The 21,256-nt window shown below is 42.6% G+C and overlaps 2 protein-coding genes across 21 annotated transcripts in view; one reads left to right on the top strand and one right to left on the bottom strand.

The window, feature by feature from the left end:
* Positions 1-4,224, bottom strand: part of ERC1 (ELKS/RAB6-interacting/CAST family member 1) — a 159,331-nt gene extending 155,107 nt beyond the window's left edge. For 2 of the 13 annotated variants that reach the window (XM_082240414.1, XM_082240423.1), the window contains exon 1: positions 3,746-3,994. The gene's annotated coding sequence lies outside the window, so the exon portion shown is untranslated. Of the gene's footprint in view, positions 1-2,929; positions 3,035-3,745; positions 4,003-4,149 lie in introns of those variants that run through there. The other 11 variants (XM_082240422.1, XM_082240421.1, XM_082240424.1 and 8 more) reach the window with 9 other exon arrangements.
* Positions 4,225-4,369: 145 nt separating this feature from the next.
* RAD52 (RAD52 homolog, DNA repair protein) lies at positions 4,370-21,064 on the top strand. Of its 8 annotated transcripts, none has more exons than XM_082240602.1 (12): positions 4,370-4,604; positions 9,996-10,069; positions 10,918-11,019; positions 11,850-11,943; positions 14,256-14,323; positions 14,817-14,935; positions 15,032-15,107; positions 16,521-16,708; positions 17,463-17,596; positions 18,764-18,841; positions 19,715-19,930; positions 20,331-21,064. In XM_082240602.1, the coding sequence occupies exons 2-12, from the start codon at positions 9,998-10,000 to the stop codon at positions 20,390-20,392; spliced, it is 1,209 nt and encodes a 402-aa protein (XP_082096728.1). In that variant the 5' UTR covers positions 4,370-4,604; positions 9,996-9,997; the 3' UTR covers positions 20,393-21,064. The 8 variants fall into 8 exon arrangements, with proteins under 8 accessions (XP_082096728.1, XP_082096732.1, XP_082096731.1 ...); XM_082240604.1 differs by lacking the exon at positions 4,370-4,604 and adding an exon at positions 4,631-4,901; XM_082240603.1 differs by lacking the exon at positions 4,370-4,604 and adding an exon at positions 7,125-7,205.
* The last annotated feature ends 192 nt before the right edge of the window (positions 21,065-21,256 follow it).

Here is a 21,256-nt window from a genome sequence, read left to right as displayed (position 1 = left end):
ACAACAACAACAAAATGCTAGTGACCCTATCAGCATCTTCCGAAATATACAGGAGTAGCCAACATGGTGCCCTCCAGATATTGTCAGACTACAACCCCGATCAGCCCCAAGCAACATGGTCAATGACCAGGAATGAATGGGTATTGTAGTCCAATAACTAGAGGACACCACACTGGTTACCCCATTATATGCTTTTAAACCTGGAGCAGTTGCTGTGGGCATCATGCAGTAGCTTCTTTCAATGCTCCATTCAAATGCATGCATAATTCCCACTTTTAAAAGCCACACTACTTGCAAGCAGTTCAAAAGCACGTCAAAGTGCAAGTAGATAAATAGGTACCGCTCTGGCGGGAAGGTAAACAGCGTTTCCGTGCATTCGCCAGAAGCAGCTTAGTCATGCTGGCCACATGACCCGGAAGCTGTACGCCGGCTCCCTCGGCCAATAAAGCGAGATGAGCACCGCAACCCCAGAGTCGGCCACGACTGGACCTAATGGTCAGGGGTCCCTTTACCTTACTTGCAAGCAGTATGATTTTCTTCAACTCTCCCCAGATTTCCCACTCCTTCACACACACTTCACTGATTTATGTTATGCAACTGGGATAAGTTTTTTAAGGAAACAAAATCAAATCATTAGAATCAGAGCTGGTAGAGAAGCAGTCTCCAGTCAAAAGATCATATCAGATGCAAACTACAGGAAACAGACAAAGCTGCCTTATACAGCTGATCTATCTAGATCAGTATTGTCTACATGGACTAGCAGTGGCCCCCTAGGATTTCAGATGGTGATATTGGTGGGTGCTGCTGTGGACTGAACCTGGAGCACCACTCTACATGAAAACCAGGTGCTCTACCACTAAGCTACCATCCTATTTAGAGAGGCCTAGCCCCATTGCACACCCAACAGTTTTGGATTATACATGAGGATCAATTGTGGATAGCACTGGCCTAAGTTACAGAGTTTGTGCAAGGATTAAATCCTCATTCCCTCAAAGCGCATCACAAAATACTATCAGTCTTGTGCTCATTATTCAAACATTCTGTGCACCTCCTGGAGTGGAGCTACAAACACATTTGCATCAGCTCTAGATAACATGCCTGCCTTAAATCAGCCTTTGCCAATGTGATGCCCTCTAGATGTTTTCGACAACTCTGGTTGGCCCCAGCCAGCCCAGCTGGTGAAGGTTGACTTATACTATCCATCAGATGTTAGGTACATGAACTTAGGGCAGTTAATGATGCTTGGAAAATGGATTCTGACTTTCCTAACTCCTGAAACTGGTATTTGCTTGCTCTCAGGATGTGCACAAAAATACCATCTTAATTATGCCACTGTCAGCTTGTTCTTAAACACAATCAGGCAAGGCGTATTCAAACTAGACCTGTCACTTGATTCTTCTTTCCAGAGGCATTCTTGCTTCTTACTCACTATTTAAAAAATGGATTGCTGTGGGTGGAGAAGTCAAGTCTGTGTTGTGTAATGGATGAACATGCCTAAAAGCAAAGCACATCCCTGCAAAGCAATAACCAGACAAAAATAACAAAATACCAAAACCAGTACAGGAGAGGCTATCAGTGCATGTACCTTTATCAATTCTTAGCAGATACAAACTGAATGAACAGTATAATACTAATATACCAAAAATCACATTTAGGATGAGGAACACCAATGACATTATGACATAGGAGGGGGAAAATAAGCCACCCCTCCCTGTACTGACAGAACTCTGTACATGGGTTTCTCTGGCTCCCAAAGTCCAGAATATAACAATTTTGCCCATTTATTATCTTTTTTAAAAAAAATTAAATGTGTTTGTTGCTGTAGATGACTTTTTAACACCATGCTATTATTATTTTATTGGATCTTTAATTTTTAAAAATTAACACCTCTAATATTTTTTGCACTCTAGACTTCAGCCTCTAGAAATGTTTAGGCACCACAGTGTCTTCTATCATGAATAATCAAAACTAGTCATGTTCTTATGTTCTCTGCAAGATACAATCAATACAACTTTACAGAAAAATGGATTTGTTGTAAAAATATTTATGGCTTCATCACTCAAAAGCAGGGGCAGGAAATCATATCAAACCAACAGCTAAAACATTTTGGAATTTAAATTTAAAAATGTTATGTGCTATACAAAAGTAATTTTTTTTGTTCTGCAAACCATTAATAAATCAATAAAATATCAAAATGTTGTTTGCCAAAGGAAACACACTATATTTTTTTTCCTAAAAACTATTCTAAATAGTTAAGTTATACCAGAGAAACATGCTATATTGACAACATCTAACTCAGATTGTGCAAAATCAAAGTGTTGAAATCTCTTTTGAGATGGCACTGACTGTAATTCTGCTTCATTTTAAAATGGTCCATTTAAAATACTCAGAAGCAGTTCATGTACAGCACAAAAATGATCTCAAGTGACAAGTTATGCCAAATGCTAGGCAATACTTCTTAAACTGTATTATATGATGATTAGGACAAGCCCTGCAGACTATACACTTTCCTAACTTAGGGTGAATATTTCTAAATATGTGAAACAGCCACATACTGAGGTAGGTTAATAATTCATCTAGCCAATCTATTTTCAATGGCAACAACTCCTATACTTCAAAACAGATCTTTCCCAACCCATCTGAGAATTTTAAAAACAAAACTGAAGAAACTGTACTAGGGATCACCAATCCCAACCCCTGCAAGGAAATGCCATCTATTTCTGCTACCTCCACAGCATGAGCCCCATCCCATTATATTTGATGGAATTACCAGAACAAGGCAGAGTTTCACAATCCAATCAGAGTTAAAGACAAAATGGAATTATGAAAGATAAGCTACTGTTTAAAACTCTTGCTCATCTTATGCACAGGCTCCAGAAAATATTTTATTAGTACACTATTCCAGTAAAGGACAAATTTGCCACCATACCAGAGATTTTTGATTTTCAGGTCCTGTACCTAGATGCATTGCATGCCAAATTCATCAAGAAGGCTGCTTGCTTGCCATTCTTGCAATGCTTTGAACCATCAGCCCGCTCAAGGAAACAAAAAGCGAGCACCTTGTTACACTAATGGGCTGCCAGCCACAGAAAAAGATGATGATCGCATCCACCCCAAGGTTAACAGTTGCTAACATGAGGCAGTGAAGGCTACGAGACTGCATGATCCACTGTGCATTTATCAAGCCACCTATCGAAGAGTAGCATCAGCTGTCAGGATGTGCAAAAGGGCTGCAGCGCCGGGCGAGAAGCCGCAACAATAGGTGCGCCCATGTCCGCAAATCCGTTTTGCTATCCTCCCCCTAACAAAAGAAAAAAATTATTTCACTGGCTGTTGCCGACGAGGCTGACAGGTGGGGCTCGTCCACCTCCCCGCCGCCGCCTCATACTAACGGGGTGGGGTCGAGGGAGAGGCCACGGTTCTGAGCAAGGAAGGGAGCCTCGGCAGAGCCAGTTTAGGGTGGGGGGCGGGGAAGAGGAGGCATCCTGGATGGAGCACCTTTTCCCGGAACGTGGATGCCCGGCTCGTGTGGAGGGGACGGGCCTCTCCCTCCCGCTTCCGTGGAGTAGCTGATAGGCCCCGGGTCAAGGGGTGCCAACTATGACCACACGCCCGGCAGAGGCAGGCGGGCAGGCCCCACCCGACCTTCCCCCCTTCCCTCAGCGACACAGACCCTCGTCGAGACCCTCATCTCGACCACCGTCGGCTTCACCCCACACGCCGCACACAGGCCCAGTTCTCTGACCTGCCTCCGGGTCGGCTGAGAGTCCCTGCCACTGTCTGTCAGCTGCTGTGGCGGCGGCACCGAGCAGGCTGGTCTTCCTCCGCCCGCTGCTCCCCTCACGGCTGGCGCTCCGGCTCCTCCTCACCCGAGCGAGCAGCTCCCCGCCCGCGCCCCCGGCGCGAGGCGAACACCAAGCCCCGCCTCTCCCCTGGCGCGAGCCCTGCCTCCCCTCGCTCTTCGCCGGCGCGCGCGACACGCTTAAGACCTCTTCTTCCCTCACACGCCCGCCCCGCCCCGCCCGCCTCACGCGACCATCGATGGGATCGATCGATTCACTCGTACTACACCCAGCATGCTCCGCTTACAAGCCTTCCCACTCGCCCCCCTCCCTCCCTCCCTCCGCCCGCCAACCACCACAAGCTCACCCGCTCACGACCCTCTTCTTGGCCCCTCCGCTCTCCGTAGCGCTTCGTGTCCCCGCCCACCTTCCCTGCCAGCCCTTCGGAAGCCAATCGCGTTAGTCGCGCGGCGGTCCCGCCTCCTGGCCAATAGGCGTTCGCCTGCCGAATATCGTTCCCGCCTCCCCTCGCCAATCCACGCCGCCTCTTCCCAGACACGTCCCAGATTCCTGGTCTGCCCCCCTGTCCCCCCCTCCTCGCTGCCGCCACACACCACTGGCGGGGCCGCTCCAATTCTGACTCGCGCGGGCGCGCTACGTAGAGGCTCCTCCCACGGGCTTAGGGCGAGATATTGCGCAAGCGCGCCCGCCGCGAGCGGGAATTTTGCCTTGGTTCGCTTGCCGTAGCGGCGCCCCTGACTGAAGATTTGGTGCTGGGAGGAGGTTCTGCGGTGGCTGCCGTTGCCCGCCGTTTACGTGCAGGTAACTGGAGAGCGGAAGTCACCAAGTTGACACAAAAGGGGGGGAGGTGTTCGATCTCCCCGACTCCTTCAATGCACGCCTTTGCCCTTCCCGGCCCCCCGTAAGAGGCTCTCTCTCGTGCCTTCTTTCTGTCTTAGACGCCCGAAATGGTAAAGCCGCGTTGATCAGGGCGAACCTTCGTTGGTGTTTCCGAGAGGAAAATCGTCTCACGGGGCCCCGGGAAATGTGGCCTCTTTGAGGGTGGGGTCGATTAATATTCGGCTCCACCGCGAGTTTGTGGGGTAGGGGGCTTAAGAGGTAACCCTGCTCTGCAAGTCAGTGCAAATACGTTTTTTTTAAAAAAAATTATATATTTATTTACAACCCGCCTTTTCTCCCCTGACAAGGACTCAAAGCGGCTTGCAGATAAAATAGGAACAGTTAAAAACATTGGGGGAGGGAAATCATTTAAAAAAACAATTAAGCATAATTATAATTAAAGTTCCTCCCCTCTAGCGAAGTTTGCAACAATGATTAACAAATATATGCAACTCAACCAAATAAATCAATGTTAAAAACCCAGATCTATAAGGAATATAAGTCTCTAATTTAAAAGTAGGTTTGTGGTAGGGATAATGTCCAGAGTTATATATGGTTGCAACCATCATGAAATTATCTCAGCTATGTATTCATGCATAATGCAGTGGTTTGAGGCACACTCCATTGTCTCTCTAGACAGACAGATGCCAACAACTATGCATTTAGCTGAAGCCTCCCAAGAGGGAATTATGTAATCTTAATTATTCTCATAGCTAGTCTGTAGTATTCCTACTACTTAAGTTTATGGTAGTATATTATTACTTGGTTTGTTTAACTCCGGCGTTTCTGTGCGCTGCTCTGGTTCACCAGAAGTGGCATAGTCATGCTGGCCAAGACCCGGAAGCTGTATGCCGGCTCCCTCGGCCAATAAAGTGAGATGAGCGCTGCAACCCCAGAGTCGGCCACTACTGGACCTAATGGTCAGGGGTCCCTTTACCTTTACCTTGTTTAACTCCATTTAGTAGTGGTTAGACAGAATACCGGATATGTTATCTGAGCATGCTTGGCAATGAGTCTGAGATGAGTTGATGTATGAGTGGTTTTTGTCACTCCCAGACAGATGCAGTGAAGAGGTCTGCATCTGGCCCATTGCCCTCACATTTCATGGTTTTCTGCTGGCTACCTCTGCTGGAGATGTCGTGGGCATAGGAGCCAACTCCTAGGGGCTGAGGTCCCTTTGACACTTCCCCCAACAAAATATTTGAGGGGGCTAGCCCCCCCAAGTTGATAGCCATTGCCATTCAAATGGTGTGTGTTCGCAATGTCTTGTGATCAGTTATGTGGGGTGGGGCTTACCTGCCCCCCATATTTTATTCAAGTTGGCACCCTTGGTTGTGGGTGATAGCTTATGCATATTGTTTTTTGGGGGGCAGGGACATTGGAACACTTCTCAACAGGGTGACTTCTCTGCCAGCAGTGGGGTGGAGGTGGAAGATGGTGAACCACAGTGGACTGAGAGTTTCAATTGTTCTGTTAGTCTCATACCTTATCATGCAAAAGATTCACCCACATTAGCCAAACCTACAGCCAAAGATTAGAAAAGCGCTGCAAGTGGCAGAAGTGAACCAAGTCATGAGCTATGGGGAAAAGAGAACACAGCTTTTCAGTTAATGGCTTCAACACTGCCTTTGTTTAAAATAATGCTATGGTTATCCCATAAGTAATATAACTGATGGCATCTGCCTTAAAGAGTACCATGTTTCCCGTTAGACTGGTGACTTCTGAAATAATGACTACAGGAAATGCGAGTGTAAAGATACTGCGCTCCATCATAAATTTTCAGCCAACAGCTTTTATTAGTCAGTTCTGGGAAATGACCCAAGTGATTATTCAAGGAGCTTTTAAATTCCCATCAATAGGAAATCCTCAGCTAAAATTTTCTTATTGCAGAATATATTTATTTAACACAATTGTATACCTATTTTTCTTATATGAAAGCATTTTGCATAATAAAAACATCTAAAGCAACATAATATAGAAGTATAACAACAATTCAGATTTGGTAGGCTTCATGGAAAATTTCCACAGCCTACCAATAAAATCTTAAACCCCCAGGTCATCATATTAATCTTAGCTGCCAACCCATAGATAAGCATTGTGTTTGACTTTACTTTGATTGCAAGGCACCTTGGGAAAAGGTGCACTACATATTTTAAATAAAATAATAAAACATGTTCAGTATGCCAGCACATAGTTTTGATCTATCTTTGGGATTTCTTCCAATCTTGTGGGTGGTTGCAGAGAAACTCCTCCTTGTTGCGGATTGTTTCACTTGCTGTAGTGGGAATATGAGTAAGGCTTGATCTAATGATTACAGCCAACATAGGGATTCATGGGGATAGTTACTCCACAAAGCAAGCTGTGATTGTGTCAGCATATTGAATTGAAGCTAGAAGCTCACTGGTTACCTCTGCAGTTTGTTTAATATTTTGTAACCGATAGGTCCTCATCAGCAGTTTTCCCATAGGGCTGCTTTGAGATGGAAGTGAAGGCCAGGATCTCAGCCATTTACAATTTAAAGTGGTGTGTCATCAACCTCTTTTGCCACTAATTGAATGAATGGGCCAAATTACAGGTGACTGTTGATTTACACGGAGGTTACATTCCAAGCCAAATTGCATATACTCAAAACATTTTGGGTTCAGTTGTGGATGGGATTGCCAAAGCTTTTTTTCCTGAATGGCTGCCCCCTTTTTAATTAAAAAAAAAATCTTTTTACCAAGCATGGAAAGCTGAATGCACACAAGTTAAATGCACACAAGTTACAAGTTACTTATAATGATAATTCTGAATGGGAAAATTTTGTAGTAAAATTAACATCTTACCTGTATTTCTGTCATTTAATATGGTAAAAAGTTTTGACAAAAAGCATAGGTGGTCTGTGAAAAGTTATTGCATTTGGAATAATAAAGCTTGCAGAATGCTAAAAAAGCACATTTCGTAGTAAAAACAAAAAAATAAGGAAGCGGGGTTGACATTTCCAAAATTAAAAATGCTAGCACATTCTAATGATAGCTGTGATGTGTCACTGATGAGAGGAAAATGCTGGTGTTTAAGAGAATAGCAGTTGGCAGAAAAAGGAGAACACAAGAAGAGCATGCTGGATCAAGCCTGTCACCCATATGGTCCAAGCATTCTGTACTCAAAGTGGCCAACCAGATGTCTATGGGAAGCCCACAAGCACAGCAGCAGTCCCGTCGTGCATTTTCCAGCATTACTGCCTCCAACTGCAGGTAGCATACATCCATTAATTAGGGTTAGTGGTCACAGATAGCCTTATCCATTAACATTTTTTATCCGCTTTTAAAACCACCCAGGTTGGTGGCCACCAATGGCTTTTGTGCGCTGTGAAGTACTTCCTTTTGTCTGTTCTGAATCTTCCAACTCAGTTTCATTGATGAGCTACAAGAAAATCACTAGGCTTTGTGTGATAATGTTCTAAAAATACGTTAATTACTTCAATATATGGGCTTTTCTTTACATTCTCACTTCCACGAATGGTATCTGTTTTAATACCTGTACAATTGGGTTACTTCAGGCAATTTTAAAAACTAGTAGTTAGGCATTACTAAATAGCACAGAAAGTGCATTTTCTAAGTGGTGCAAAAAATGGTGTTTCCCCATTTCTTCAGTATCAATAACTAAACCAATTCCTTTATCGATACAAAGCAGACAGTCTTCTTACTTATAGTCTTGTACCTTGAGTCTTTTCATGTTTAAAGCAGGTAACCTTTTCTGATTCTTGGAAACTTGAGCATATATGCCTGTTACAGACACACACACACACGCGCGCGCGCGCACACACACACACACACACACACACACTAGCCCAGAGGTTTTGACTGTTTTCAATCAAAAGACTGCATTCCTTCATGAATAACCTTCCATTAGAGTGCAGAGCCAAAGCCACACAGATCCACACTCATACATCCACAGAAATCAACACATTTACACACTTTTTACCTCCAGTTCACACAAATTCAGGATAATTCTGCCTTGATAGCCACTGAAAGGGAGTTCTTTCTGTGCTCAGTGTGAAAACACAGCAAGCTGCTGATGGAGGAAGAGATTTTTCTAACTGTCGTGAGCTGAACTCTAACCATGCCACTCTTCCCTCACTGCACAATTATTTCCTGCTGAGCAGTGCAGGCATATGAGGTTACAGACTTTCCAAGATCCCCCACAGCTAAACATCAGAAATTGCTGAGCAGCAGAGGATGCAGAGCTGCATAGGGGTTGGAGCTGAGAAGAGGGACAGGATCTAAGATGGGATGGCAACAAGACAGAAAGACAGGTTTCAAGGGTATCCCGGAGTGTATTTATCCCTTTATATATGCTCTTATATATACATTCTTATATTCACATCTCATGTAGAAGTGAATAGCTGTCATTTACTCCTTACTCCTATTTAGACACATAAAGAACATTTGGGGGGTGTAAGAGCAAAACCTTTTTGATACTCCTGCTACTGAGAGCCAGTGTGGTGTAGTGGTTAAGAGCGGTAGTCTCGTAATCTGGGGAACCAGGTTTGCGTCTCAGCTCCTCCACATGCAGCTGGTGGGTGACCTTGGGCCAGTCACACTTCTCTGAAGTCTCTCAGCCCCACTCACCTCACAGAGTGTTTGTTGTGGGGGAGGAAGGGAAAGGAGAATGTTAGCCGCTTTGAGACTCCTTAAAGGGAGTGAAAGGCAGGATATCAAATCCCAACTCTTGTTCTTCTTCTACTGAGTATCCTGTCCTGCCTACTCACAATGGGGTTGTTGTTGTTTAGTCGTTTAGTCATGTCCGACTCTTCGTGACCCCATGGACCAGAGCATGCCAGGCACTCCTGTCTTCCACTGCCTCCTGCAGTTTGGTCAAACTCAGGCTGGTAGCTTCGAGAACACTGTCCAACCATCTCGTCCTCTGTCGTCCCCTTCTCCTTGTGCCCTCCATCTTTCCCAACATCAGGGTCTTTTCCAGGGAGTCTTCTCTTCTCATGAGGTGGCCAAAGTATTGAAGCCTCAGCTTCAGGATCTGTCCTTCCAGTGAGCACTCAGGGCTGATTTCCTTCAGAATGGATAGGTTTGATCTTCTTGCAGTCCATGGGACTCTCAAGAGTCTCCTCCAGCACCATAATTCAAAAGCATCAATTCTTCGGCGATCAGCCTTCTTTATGGTCCAGCTCTCACTTCCGTACATCACTACTGGGAAAACCATAGCTTTAACATAATATGATTATTTCGAACTATATGGTCTTGATTATTAAAAAATTGGTAAATAACTGTTTCTATTTTGATCATATATATTGACGTTCGTATTACTTTCTTTTAGGAATGTCTGGAACAGAACTGACAAGAAATGGAATCAGCAGCAGCAATGCTAACTCCAGTATGTGGTTTGGACAGGTCAGTTTACCATCACCTTCAGATTTGTGTGAGATTTTCTGGTGGGGCTTCAATGCAAAATCTACTATGGATAACGGCCCAGTTGAGACAAAATGGGAAACCATGGCTTCAAAGTATGTTAGTGAATCTGCACAAACCTTGGTTTATTATGCTTCCTACCCTGGGCATGGAGAAGGGTTTAGATGCTTCTTTTAAATAAACCACAGTTCCCTGTTACGTCCAAACTTGGGGAACTGTAGTTGGTTTAAAATCTACATAGGCAGAAGAAACATGGATCAAATCCAAAGTATGGTACAAAGCCATCTTTATGAAAAGATCCCAATGTGTTTTGAATGTAAAAAGTACTCCTTTTTAGAGCAGAAAGCAGATTTGTTTTTGTATAAAAAACATTTCCCTAGAGAGTAGCTGAAAATCTGTTGCGATACTCTTAATATTTCTTTGCACTCTTTTTGCTGTTGTTTAGCTCACACTACAACGCAAGAGTTATTATTTACTATTTAATTCAGTTGGTGTTTGGTGACAAGTGTTGGGAAAATATATACCAGCTGAGATTTCTTTCTGATTTGGCTGAATTATACTTAAGAGTGCTCAGAGGAGAACTGGGGGGGGGGGGGGGACTCATGCAACAGAGTAGTTACCATTTTAAACAATTCATGGTATTATCATAATGAAGGAGCTACCCTGTGAGGTACAATATTTCCTTTTGGATATAGCTTTCAGAGTATAACTAGATTAAGAGTTCTTATGGGGGATGGGACTGATTGAACTAAATCAGTTGCAAGAAAGGGGGAGAAATTAGTTACGAATATGCTAGATCTTTTCATGATTGTGTGTGTGGTTTGCTTAAGTGTCAGTATACAGCAGATGAGTACCAGGCCGTCCAGGCTGCACTGCGACAAAGATTGGGCCCAGAATACATCAGTAGTCGGCAAGCTGGAGGAGGACAGAAGGTACAAAAGTGTGTACACAGTTTTTATTTACTTGATATTGAAAATTACACATTGCCTGTTGGTAGTGCATATTTCCCTGAATCCTTTTGGGCAGCAGCTTCCTATGCCCTTGCTTTCTCAGGAGGAGCACCATAGTGTAGGGCAGGGGTGGCCAACTCCCAAGAGACTGCGATCTACTCACAGAATTAAAAACTGGCAATGATCTACCCCCATTCAGGTCAAAGTTGTTGAGCTTTTTAGGGAGGAGGAAAGCCACGGTTTTTGAGAATTTAAGCCTAAGCTCAAAGAGAGGGGGTGGGGCCGGATTCTATTTTACCAACACTAAGGAAAGGGACCCAGTGTTCAACCACAATCTACCAGAACCTCTCGGGGATCTACCAGTGAATCGCAATCAACCTGTTGGACATACCTGGTGTAGGGTTATCTGCAACTGGTGCTTGCTGAATGCTGCAATCTTCCAAGTCAGAGGCCACAGAGGTGTCAGCATTTGTTAATGATAGTACTTTCTGGCTCTCCAGTTTGGGAAGGTGGACAGCGCTGGCCCACTACCTTTCCTCAAAGCGGCTCTCGCATTGCTGGCTAGGGATTTAAAGAAATAAGTGTAGTACAGGACAGACCTGGGGTATAGAATTCTTTTCACATGTAATTTAATAAATTCTTATCAATTTAATATCTCAAACTCAGAACAATTATTTTTAATTTTGGTTAGCTGTTTGGTACTGTAATGTGGAACACTCTTGCAAGTAGATGTAGCTTCTGCAATAATTTAATGAGATTAAGACTCACCAAGAAGGATTTTTGACACTTTTGTCCTTTCTTTCTACTTTCAGGTTTGCTACATTGAAGGGCACAGAGTCATCAGTCTGGCCAATGAGATGTTTGGCTACAATGGCTGGGCTCATTCTGTCACTCAGCAGAATGTCGGTGAGAACCAATTTTAAGCTTCTTCCAGCTGCTTCATGCTGCAGGTTCTATAAGTTATCAAAATGTTCTTGTGCAAAAAACTATCCTAGCAGAGTGAAACAATAAGCAGTCGGGCGCAAATAATGGCATTGTTCCACTTAAGGAAGTTTTTGATCCAACAGCAGCTTTCATGAATAGAAAGTGAAGAAAGCATTCCCCCCCGATTCCTCCTTCGGCTCCTGCTTTCCTCAAAAACAGAACTCCAAGAGTTATGTGGGAAGTGGCATGGAAAGCATAAATGAGAACCTTGTGTCCTGCCCCATTCATTCATGGAATCTTCTGCTAGTATTCAGAGTTTTCCATGAACAGAGCACCTCTGCTAGACGCAACACAATATGATTATGAGTTTCCAGATCTTGAGAAAAGGAGCTTCTCACATGCCACCTGGAAGCAGAATTTTCCATGGCAGTTTGGGGGGGGGGGCACAGCATGAGTTGGCATAGGGTAACCTTGACAACATATTGAAGTGGTTTCCCCCTAAATTTCAGAATTCAGTGTATTGTCAGTTACACAGTGAATACATATAGAAAAAAGAATCCTTGCCCTAGCAGTTAACAGTTTTCATTAAATAAATAAATAAAATTAGCTGAAAACTGCAATCCTGTACAGAAACGTCTCCCAAAATTATGGCTGCAGCTGTCTCATCCTCAAAAGATCTGTTGTGTTTGTGGCCTAGCAACAGGAGGTTGAACGGAAAAGGCAGAGGGGAGACACTTAAGTCTTTCAGCTCAGTAACAACAACTGGAAGAATAGAACCCCATCTCAAAAACCTCACCTAGATCACCTTAAGGACCTGAAATGATATTAGGTAACAAAAAATACAGAGTTGTTAGAAAGGCAAAAGGGAGTGAAAGCACAGTACTATAAGCTATAAGTTATACTTCATTATATCCTTGCTTTCTGTATGGATAGATTTTCCTTTAAAAAGTATTTCGGAAAAAGATCCAGTCTGCACATTCATATTTTGATACCTATTGTGATCCCTGACATTACTCTTACCTACTTTGCTAATGAATATCTCACTTTTTCATTCCATCACATACAAAACCTTAATCCCCTCCTAAAAATTGGTAGCATTCTGTGCATTAAAAAAATAAAATATCCTGGAGAATACTCTGAACCTTTGTTGTTGTTGTTTAGTCATGTCCGACTCTTCGTGACCCCATGGACCAGAGCACGCCAGGCACTTCTGTCTTCCACTGTCCACACTGAACCTACAAATGTTTAATTATCGATTCTCAGCACATATTCAGTTCGTCAAGAGGAAAGAGTCATAGAGATTTACAAAATAAAGACCAGTTCCTAGGGAAGCTGATTCTGTCATCTTGAATGTGATTCAGATTATCAGAAGCTGAAATTCCTCATAGAATATTACTACTAATGAAATTGTTTGATTTAAAAATATTTTTAAAAGCTGATGGGAAACGTTATGACTTGATTAAGGCAGCCTAAAACTGCATTACTATTTTCTGCAGCTGCGTCACACTGCTGACTCAATGTGACTCTCTGTCCATTTGGGTTTTTTTGTTTCCCCCACCTCCCCCAAATGCAGGATTTAGCATTTGCCTCTGTTGAATTTCATATTGTAAGAATGGGGAGCTAGGCCAAAGCTACCAAGTTCATTCTGAATTTTACTCCTGTTTGCTAAGGCATTAGTGATCTATCTCAGCTTTGTGTCTTCTGCAAATAGGTTAGCATTCCCTCCACACCATTTAAATCACTGATCAAATGTTGAAGAGTCCCAGAGCCTTACATCACCTCACTAAATTCATTCATCCAGTTTAATGAGAACCCATTGATGAACACCCTTCTGAGTATGGCTTCCAACCAGCTCTGAATCCAGCATTATTTATCAGTACACATTCAACAAGTCTGCTAATAAAACATGATCTTTGTCAAATGCTTTGCTGAAATAAAAATAAATGGGGTCCACAGCATTCCCACAGTTCACTAAGGTCAATAATGCAGTAATGTCTTAAGGGTAATTTTCAGGTCTATATACTCTTTTATCTGAACATTATCCTCAGAAGCCTCTAGTTCAGAAACCAACATTCTGCTTGGGAAATATCTCTGTATTCTTTCTAGTTAATTTCTTTGACAAACATTTGCATCCATGCCAATAGTGTTGTGACCATATTCTAAATTCCCTATATTTTCTCCTACATCTTTTTACGACTGCCTAGCTACCAGTGCACAGTAATGATAGGCAGACCAATCATCTGGCTCCCTATGTTAGACTAAATGCTTTTGTTTTTTGTTTCTGCACTTCACAGATTTTGTGGATCTCAATAATGGCAAATTCTATGTGGGGGTCTGTGCCTTTGTGAAAGTGCAACTTAAGGTAAATGGGGTCGGGAGATATGTTGGTGGTGCTGGTTCTTCAGAGCCATGAAAGTAAAGTGAACAGTATGCAAAAGGTACATAACAATATGGCTGTTGGTGTTACTTCCTGTCGATCAAAAATGCTTATTTATTAGACCCGTTACTGGTCAAAACACACACCTGTTTTTTTAAGATGAAATAAAATACTGTAGGAAAAAATCCTGACTTACGCATTTGCTTTTAAACAGTGACAAGTCTTAAACTGTAATGCATGTATCCAAATGCTGTTAGTTTCCATTTTTTAGGATGTATTTGGCAGAAGATTGGAATACTTTGAACTAGCATAATATTTCAGGCTTGATTGACACTTGAGTCCCCTGTAGACTCCAGAAAAACTGAATGTACTGCAGTGCCTGCTTAAGCTGCTTTTGCCACAAAGCAAGGTTCATTAGGATGATTATAGTCAAACCCAAATGGCCATTTTGTTTTTTTTACGTATTCTTAAATTGCAGGACGGCTCATACCATGAAGATGTTGGCTATGGAGTAAGTGAAGGCTTGAAGTCCAAGGCCTTGTCCCTAGAAAAAGCAAGGAAGGAAGCTGTTACAGATGGACTGAAGAGAGCACTGAAGTAAGTGGCAATCAACAGAAGACATTTTGCTAGCTCGAAAGCAATGAAAAAGGGGAACTGTGTTCTAAAAGACGACTAACTCTCGTCCTTTCTCAGGTGCTTTGGTAATGCTCTTGGGAACTGCATCCTGGACAAAGACTACTTGCGATCAGTGAATAAGCTTCCTCGCCAGGTGTGTTACTTGGGACTTCCAAAAACTAGAATTCTGCAGTAAAAATGCCAAATTCTGCTTTGAGTATAGATAATACAGACAAGAAAGGCTCCATTCTTTATTCTGCCATGCAACAGTGCATTCTTCTTGAATAGGTAATTTCATTGCCTGGATATTCCAGTTGAAAATTCTTATGGTTATTTTCTGATGCACCATATCTCTACAGTGTGTTGCTTTGCTTACACTTTTTCTGCTTCAAAACACTCAATAATTTTTCGTGTGTGTGTGTGTTTTCACTTTCCAGTCAGAGCTGTTCAGGAGCAAGCAGAAAATTATAGTACCTTCCAATGAACACTGAAAATCAGAGCTTACTATGTTGTTCTTTTTTATATGGGACAGTCCAGCTCCCATCTTCTTGTAATTCTTATTGCACCATTTCTCCCCTCACAGTGATCTCTTTCTAAAGTAACTAGCTTGTCTTGCAGCATTGTTACATTATTTTCTGAGCAGATTCCCAGGGATTCGTTATTTTTAATAGCGAAATGCCAAAATGCATTTTTCTTAGGATGCCCTTAAGCCTGTTTTCACAAGGATGAATGACCAACGAATGAATCCGAGCCCCATTTGGGCTGGGCATAGAGGGGGCTTGGATCAGTTGCATGTGCCCAAGATGTTTGCTGATGCAGTAGTAGCCCTACCAGTCTATAAAGCCTTACTGGTTTGGATTGCTCTCTAAACCATTCAATTAAGTATATCTTAGATGTTATATCCTTTTTTCAGAAAAGGGTCCTTATCTTCTCTTGCCTCAAAACAGCTTCATCTCCAGTCATCATTACTAACTTCTACAACCACCCCACCCCAGTGAATCATCATTTAAGCTGCTGCATTCTGGTCGACCCATCCTTCACACATCTACAGTATTCCTTGCTGACTGCAGCCCATAGTGTATGTCACCTAAATTGGCATTCCATCAAAGAAGGCAGAGTATGCCCTTGGCTGTGATGGATTGAAAGCTGCAGATAGGCTGAAATTGTCGTGTTTACTGATTTCTACAGCATTCCCAGGCTGTTAATCTGCAGTTTTCTTCATTTGTTCTTTCTACATCTGTTTTAAAATAACTCCTAGGTTGCTTTAAGAGGGGGGGGGGGAATCAACACCACAGAGAATTGCAAGGAAACAAAGCTGATCCACAAAGTACATGTTGACAGAGTTGGTGTTGATTACTAAACATGACAAATCTCCACTAAGTTAGAGAAATAACCACATTGGTTGAGTTCATAGCACCAGGCCGAAACTTGGTTGTGAACAGGCAAAGAATTCCAGGAAAGCAATTTGTCTCCTGGGCAACATGACAGATGAGTCTGTGAAATGTTTCCATTACATTCTGAAGTTTTGTAGCTACTGAAAGGCTGTTTGTTTTATTCCTGTTCCTAGATGCCTCCAGATTTTGATTTGAGCAATGCTAAAAGACAGGATTTTGAGCCTGCTATAGAAAAGGCAAGATACAATAGCTGCTTGAAGAAGACAAGCGAAGACCACCAGCAGTTTTCTATAGCGACTCCTGTCAAAACTGAGCAGTTAGAATCTTCTTTGAGTACTTCTGAACAAGATCAGCAAAGCAGGTTGGAGATCTAATAGACTAGATACGTAAGCTTATACAGTAAGCCCGCAACTTATGCACATTTAACTTGTGCCTATTCAGCTTTACTCGCTTGGCAAAAATAAATAAAAGCAAAAAGCAATGAAAAAGAGAGTGGCTGGCTGGTTGGGGCAGAAAAGACTTTGGTAATCCCACCCACTATAAACTAGTGTTCATTCACTGAGATAGCAGAAGAAAGACTGGTTTGTGAGAAGTACCTCCTAGTATAACCTTAGGCCAAATCTTGTAGGATAAAGCCTTCTTCCTTTATGGACCACTGGATGCATGTAAGTAGACAGAATAGGAAATCTGAGGCAAGGGAAGATCTGTAGTTGAATAATTTATGCAAATTATAGTGGTACCTCTGGTTAAGTACTTAATTCGTTCCAGAGGTCTGATCTTAACCTGAAACTGTTCTTAACATGAAGCACCACTTTAGCTAATGGGGCCTCCTGCTGCTGCCGCACTGCTGGAGCACAATTTCTGTTCATATTCTGAAGCAAAGTTCTTAACCTGAGGTACTATATCTGGCTTAGCGGAGTCTGTAACCTGAAGCGTATATAACCCGAGGTACTACTGTACAAGTGAATGTAGTTACACAGCGTGGGCTATTGCCATATATGCTAAAGTGTCACCCCCCACCCCCCACCCTGGTTATATTGTCTACTCTGAGCAAGTATGGTTATGAAATGGGGAATTTTGTGGTAACATTCCCTTCTTCCTGTATTCTCTGGTAGTGAGGTCTTGCTGTGTGATGCAACATACCACCGGAAGTTGCGGCAGAAACAACTTCAGCAGCAGTTCAGACAGCAGATGCAGAAGAAACAGCAAATCCAGTCAACTACTCCAGCTTGTGAACCTAGAGGTCAAGGTAAAATGCTAGTTAGAACCTGTATCCGCTGCACTGCAAAGAAGCTCAGAATGGGCAGATGAAGTGCCAAAGTAACAGGGCCAATTATTTCCTGCTGTGTTAACTGTGTCAATGTAAGAGTTGAAAGTGAGATGTTAAACAAGTGTGTTTTCCCTGGATATGACTCTCTTTAAAGAGGTCAAAGTGAGGGCTTAACCCAAACTTTAATCTGCTGCTGCAGCTGCTTTGACTAGCATCTGAGGGTTTTTTTTTTACATTTTTGAAACTATCTCATTTGACTGGTTTTTTATCCATTCATTAATTTTTATGCAGTGCTGCATTTTTAGAGATTGAATTTTCCTGGCAAAATAAATGGCAGCAGAAACTTTTCTGTCCCATGTTGCTGAATGTGTTAAAGAAGATATTTCCTTCCAATGCTGGTGTCAACTTTTGTTTGTTAAGTAGTTATGTCTCACTTCATCTAGCATTGTGAAAAAGGCACCTATTATTGTAGGTTTCATAAAATGTAGATATAATTATTTAATCCATCAGTTAACTCAAATCAACAAAAAAGTATATAATCAGCAGGCAGACCTAATATATTTTTGAAAAATAGTGCCTTGACCCAACCTATAAAAGTAGCAATATTAATAAAACCCATTAATAAAGTGATTGTCAGATTAGGGACTTGTTTTAATGTTGGTGTTTGTAAGCCCAATTCATCTGTAAGCCCCAACTAAGATGGCAGAACAGTGCAGCAGTCAGATTTGTGATGGAGATGGGGAGAGCAGCTGGTATATCAGTCTGGGTCCAGGCTAGGTTAGAGCATATTAATAACACCACCTATCTGTTGTCATTAATAGTTGAAATAACCATCTTTCTCCATATTGAGCCAAATTCAGGTAAGTTGGCATTCCTTGGACGAAATGGAAATTAATAGCTTATTCATGCTGGGTCATTTAGGCAAGTCCTTTTTTGTCCCTATGATGTGGGACAGCTCTTGTGAAGAATATTATTTGTTCCATTATCAATAAAGCCCAAACCACCACTATCCTGTCTCTCCCCCACCCCCCACCAGCCTAGGAAGACAGCTTATGCATTATTTCTATGCAAGTAGTCTAAATCCAGAGAAATATGTACTCTTCCACTAATCTCAGTAACATTAAGCTTCTCTTTTATCTTGTCCAGAAGCATGTGCTCTTCCTGCTATTAAGCACAGCACTTCAGCACAGCTGGAACCAGCTGTGGAAGAGGAGTTCCTTGCAGGTGGGTGAGGGTTGTTGGTTCTTTTAGGTATTTTATACCATGGGTCACAAATAAGAATCTCAGGGTCATGGGTTCGAGTCCCATGTTGGGCAAAAGATTCCTGCAGGGGGTTGGACTAGATGACCCTTGTGGTCTTTTCCAACTCTGATTCTATGATTGTTCAGTTACAACAGCCAAGTCCTTAAAACCTGTTCAAAAGCAGAAAACAAAATGCACCACCTCTGGGGAGAAGATCCATGGTGACTGGTCTGCCACTGGAAAACCCCCATCTCTTGTGCCCACCAGACTTGGAAGTCCTTACCAGCAGATCTGCAGGAAGAGCCTCTGCAGTTTATCTTACTATCTGGTCCCAAGTCATTTACAGCTTTAAACATTAGCTCCCCAAATGCAGTAGGAACCAGTCCAGCTGATAAAGTCAGTGTTACATGCTCTGATCCATTGGCTTCCATGAGCAACTGGTAGCCACATTCTATAAGAACTACAGCTTCCAAAAACAGCCCCACACAGTGTGCGTTTTAGTAAGTCTTGCTGTAACTTAATGCCTCAGGTTGGTTCACATTCTTGCAGCATTTCAGGCAACAGTTAGTGCAGGACACATGAAAAAGAAATGTGCATCCTTTTTCTAGATTCTCCTTCCTCCATCTGAGAGGAGAAACGGATGGAGGCCCTTTGTAAGGCAAAATCAGTGGGCACAGAAGAAGCAAGCACCCCCGGTGTGTTCCTATGTCATTGCAAAACCCAAGCTTGGGATTTCGTGTTTGCTGACACAATGTCTAGTTCCACCCTGTTACAGTTTTAACCCAGTGGCAGTCAAGACGTGGAACAGAATGGTCAGCAGCTGACCCTTCACTGTTAATGTTCCATTTCTTCCAGATGACCCTGAGCTTTGGGACTTACCTCTGGAGGCCACGGACCTTAGTGTTACCAATCACAGTACGGCAGCTGGGCCAGCCCAACACCCCGGCAGACCTTGTGGGCAGTATGACATGATGACACGCAGCAGAACGCCACAAAAAATAAATAACCAGAGGCCCTGTGCAAAACCTGCACTGCAGCATCCCTCTACTAGCCCTCGACCTCACATATCAGGTAAGTTTAAGAGGTGGAGAAGCAAATGTAGACAGCAGCAGAAACTGGGTAATATAGGGTGGTGGTTTGTCAACAATGGGGCAAGCATGTATATCTATTTTAGCTTAGCACATTCAAATTGCAAATCATCTACGCTACCTCTGAATCTTGCGGTGCCCAGTAACGAGCGGTGAAAGATTTCTTGCTACTTTTTGGGTGCTTTCGGTCTCAAAGCCTCCTCCAAGATTTCGGCAACTTGCGTCGAAGTAAAGGTGTTTTAAGATGCAGTTCTAAGTTCAGGCTTTGCAAACTGTTCGGAGAAATGGTCTCTTGAAGAGAGAGGACAAAAGTAGGTAATATCTCAGTTGTGTAAGAGACTTGTAAAGAAAGTTCTCCTACATACAATTGTTTCCTGTTTTAGCTGAATGCAGCCCATACAGGAGGAGCCAAGGGATGAAGAAGAGAAGGCTGGAGCCTGCATAACAGAAGATGAATGACTTGACTGTGGTGCTTTATCTGTTCAGGTTTCAGAACGCAATTTGCACTCGGAAGTTTCAGAATGGAGAATATTCTTCAGACCTCACTATATCAAGCACTAAACAGGAAAAAAGTTGTGCTCATGATTTTTCAGAATTTGAAAGTTTTAAACATTGCTTTCCATCAACTGTATCTTCAGAAAAGAATATCAGTATTTTTCTCCGTTAAGATTAACAGATGTAACTCCATATCCAAATACAAAACATTGCTTTATTCTTAACTCCCTTTATTGTAATAGGGAGGAATCCATTTTAACAAGGCTGCATCTTGTAAAGCAAGGCAAACTATTTTTGTACTATTTGCCCTTTCCTAAGGAAAAAAATAGAACCAAAGCTGAAGGAATGTTACAGCATTTTAAAAATGTACTCTGAAACAAGCTTCGTGTAACAGTAATAGTAATTTACTTTTGTGGAATGAAAAGTTTTTTAAGGCTAGGATGCCAGTGTGCTAATTATGCAATGTGAATCCTGCTTATTAAAGTGGTTAAATTAAAGCTTTTCATTCAGAAAAGCTGTGAGATTTGATGTCCCACTGTATGAAGACTGGAGCCAGCCACACACATAGTTTTATCAGATTTCCCTTGTTCTCTTTCAAATAAAGAAAAATGTTGGAGGCTAATAGTTGGACACGAAGCTTACTAAAGAGGTTCGGAATTGATATACAGGCAACGGCCATTTTGTATGCATCCAATTGATGTGTGACCGCTAACGCCTGGCTCCTTTTGGACCCGGAATGGGGCGGCCTATGAATGTTCTGCTGGCGCTTGTGTGGGCCACGACTGGAATCACTGTGCAAAATGGTTGCTGCCTA

This window comes from Podarcis vaucheri (genome assembly GCF_965113315.1).
Source record: "Podarcis vaucheri genome assembly, chromosome: 10".
NCBI classification, from domain to species: Eukaryota; Metazoa; Chordata; class Lepidosauria; order Squamata; family Lacertidae; genus Podarcis; species Podarcis vaucheri.
The sequence above is the reverse complement of the archived record's forward strand: the minus strand, read 5'-3'. Positions and strand labels throughout refer to the sequence as shown.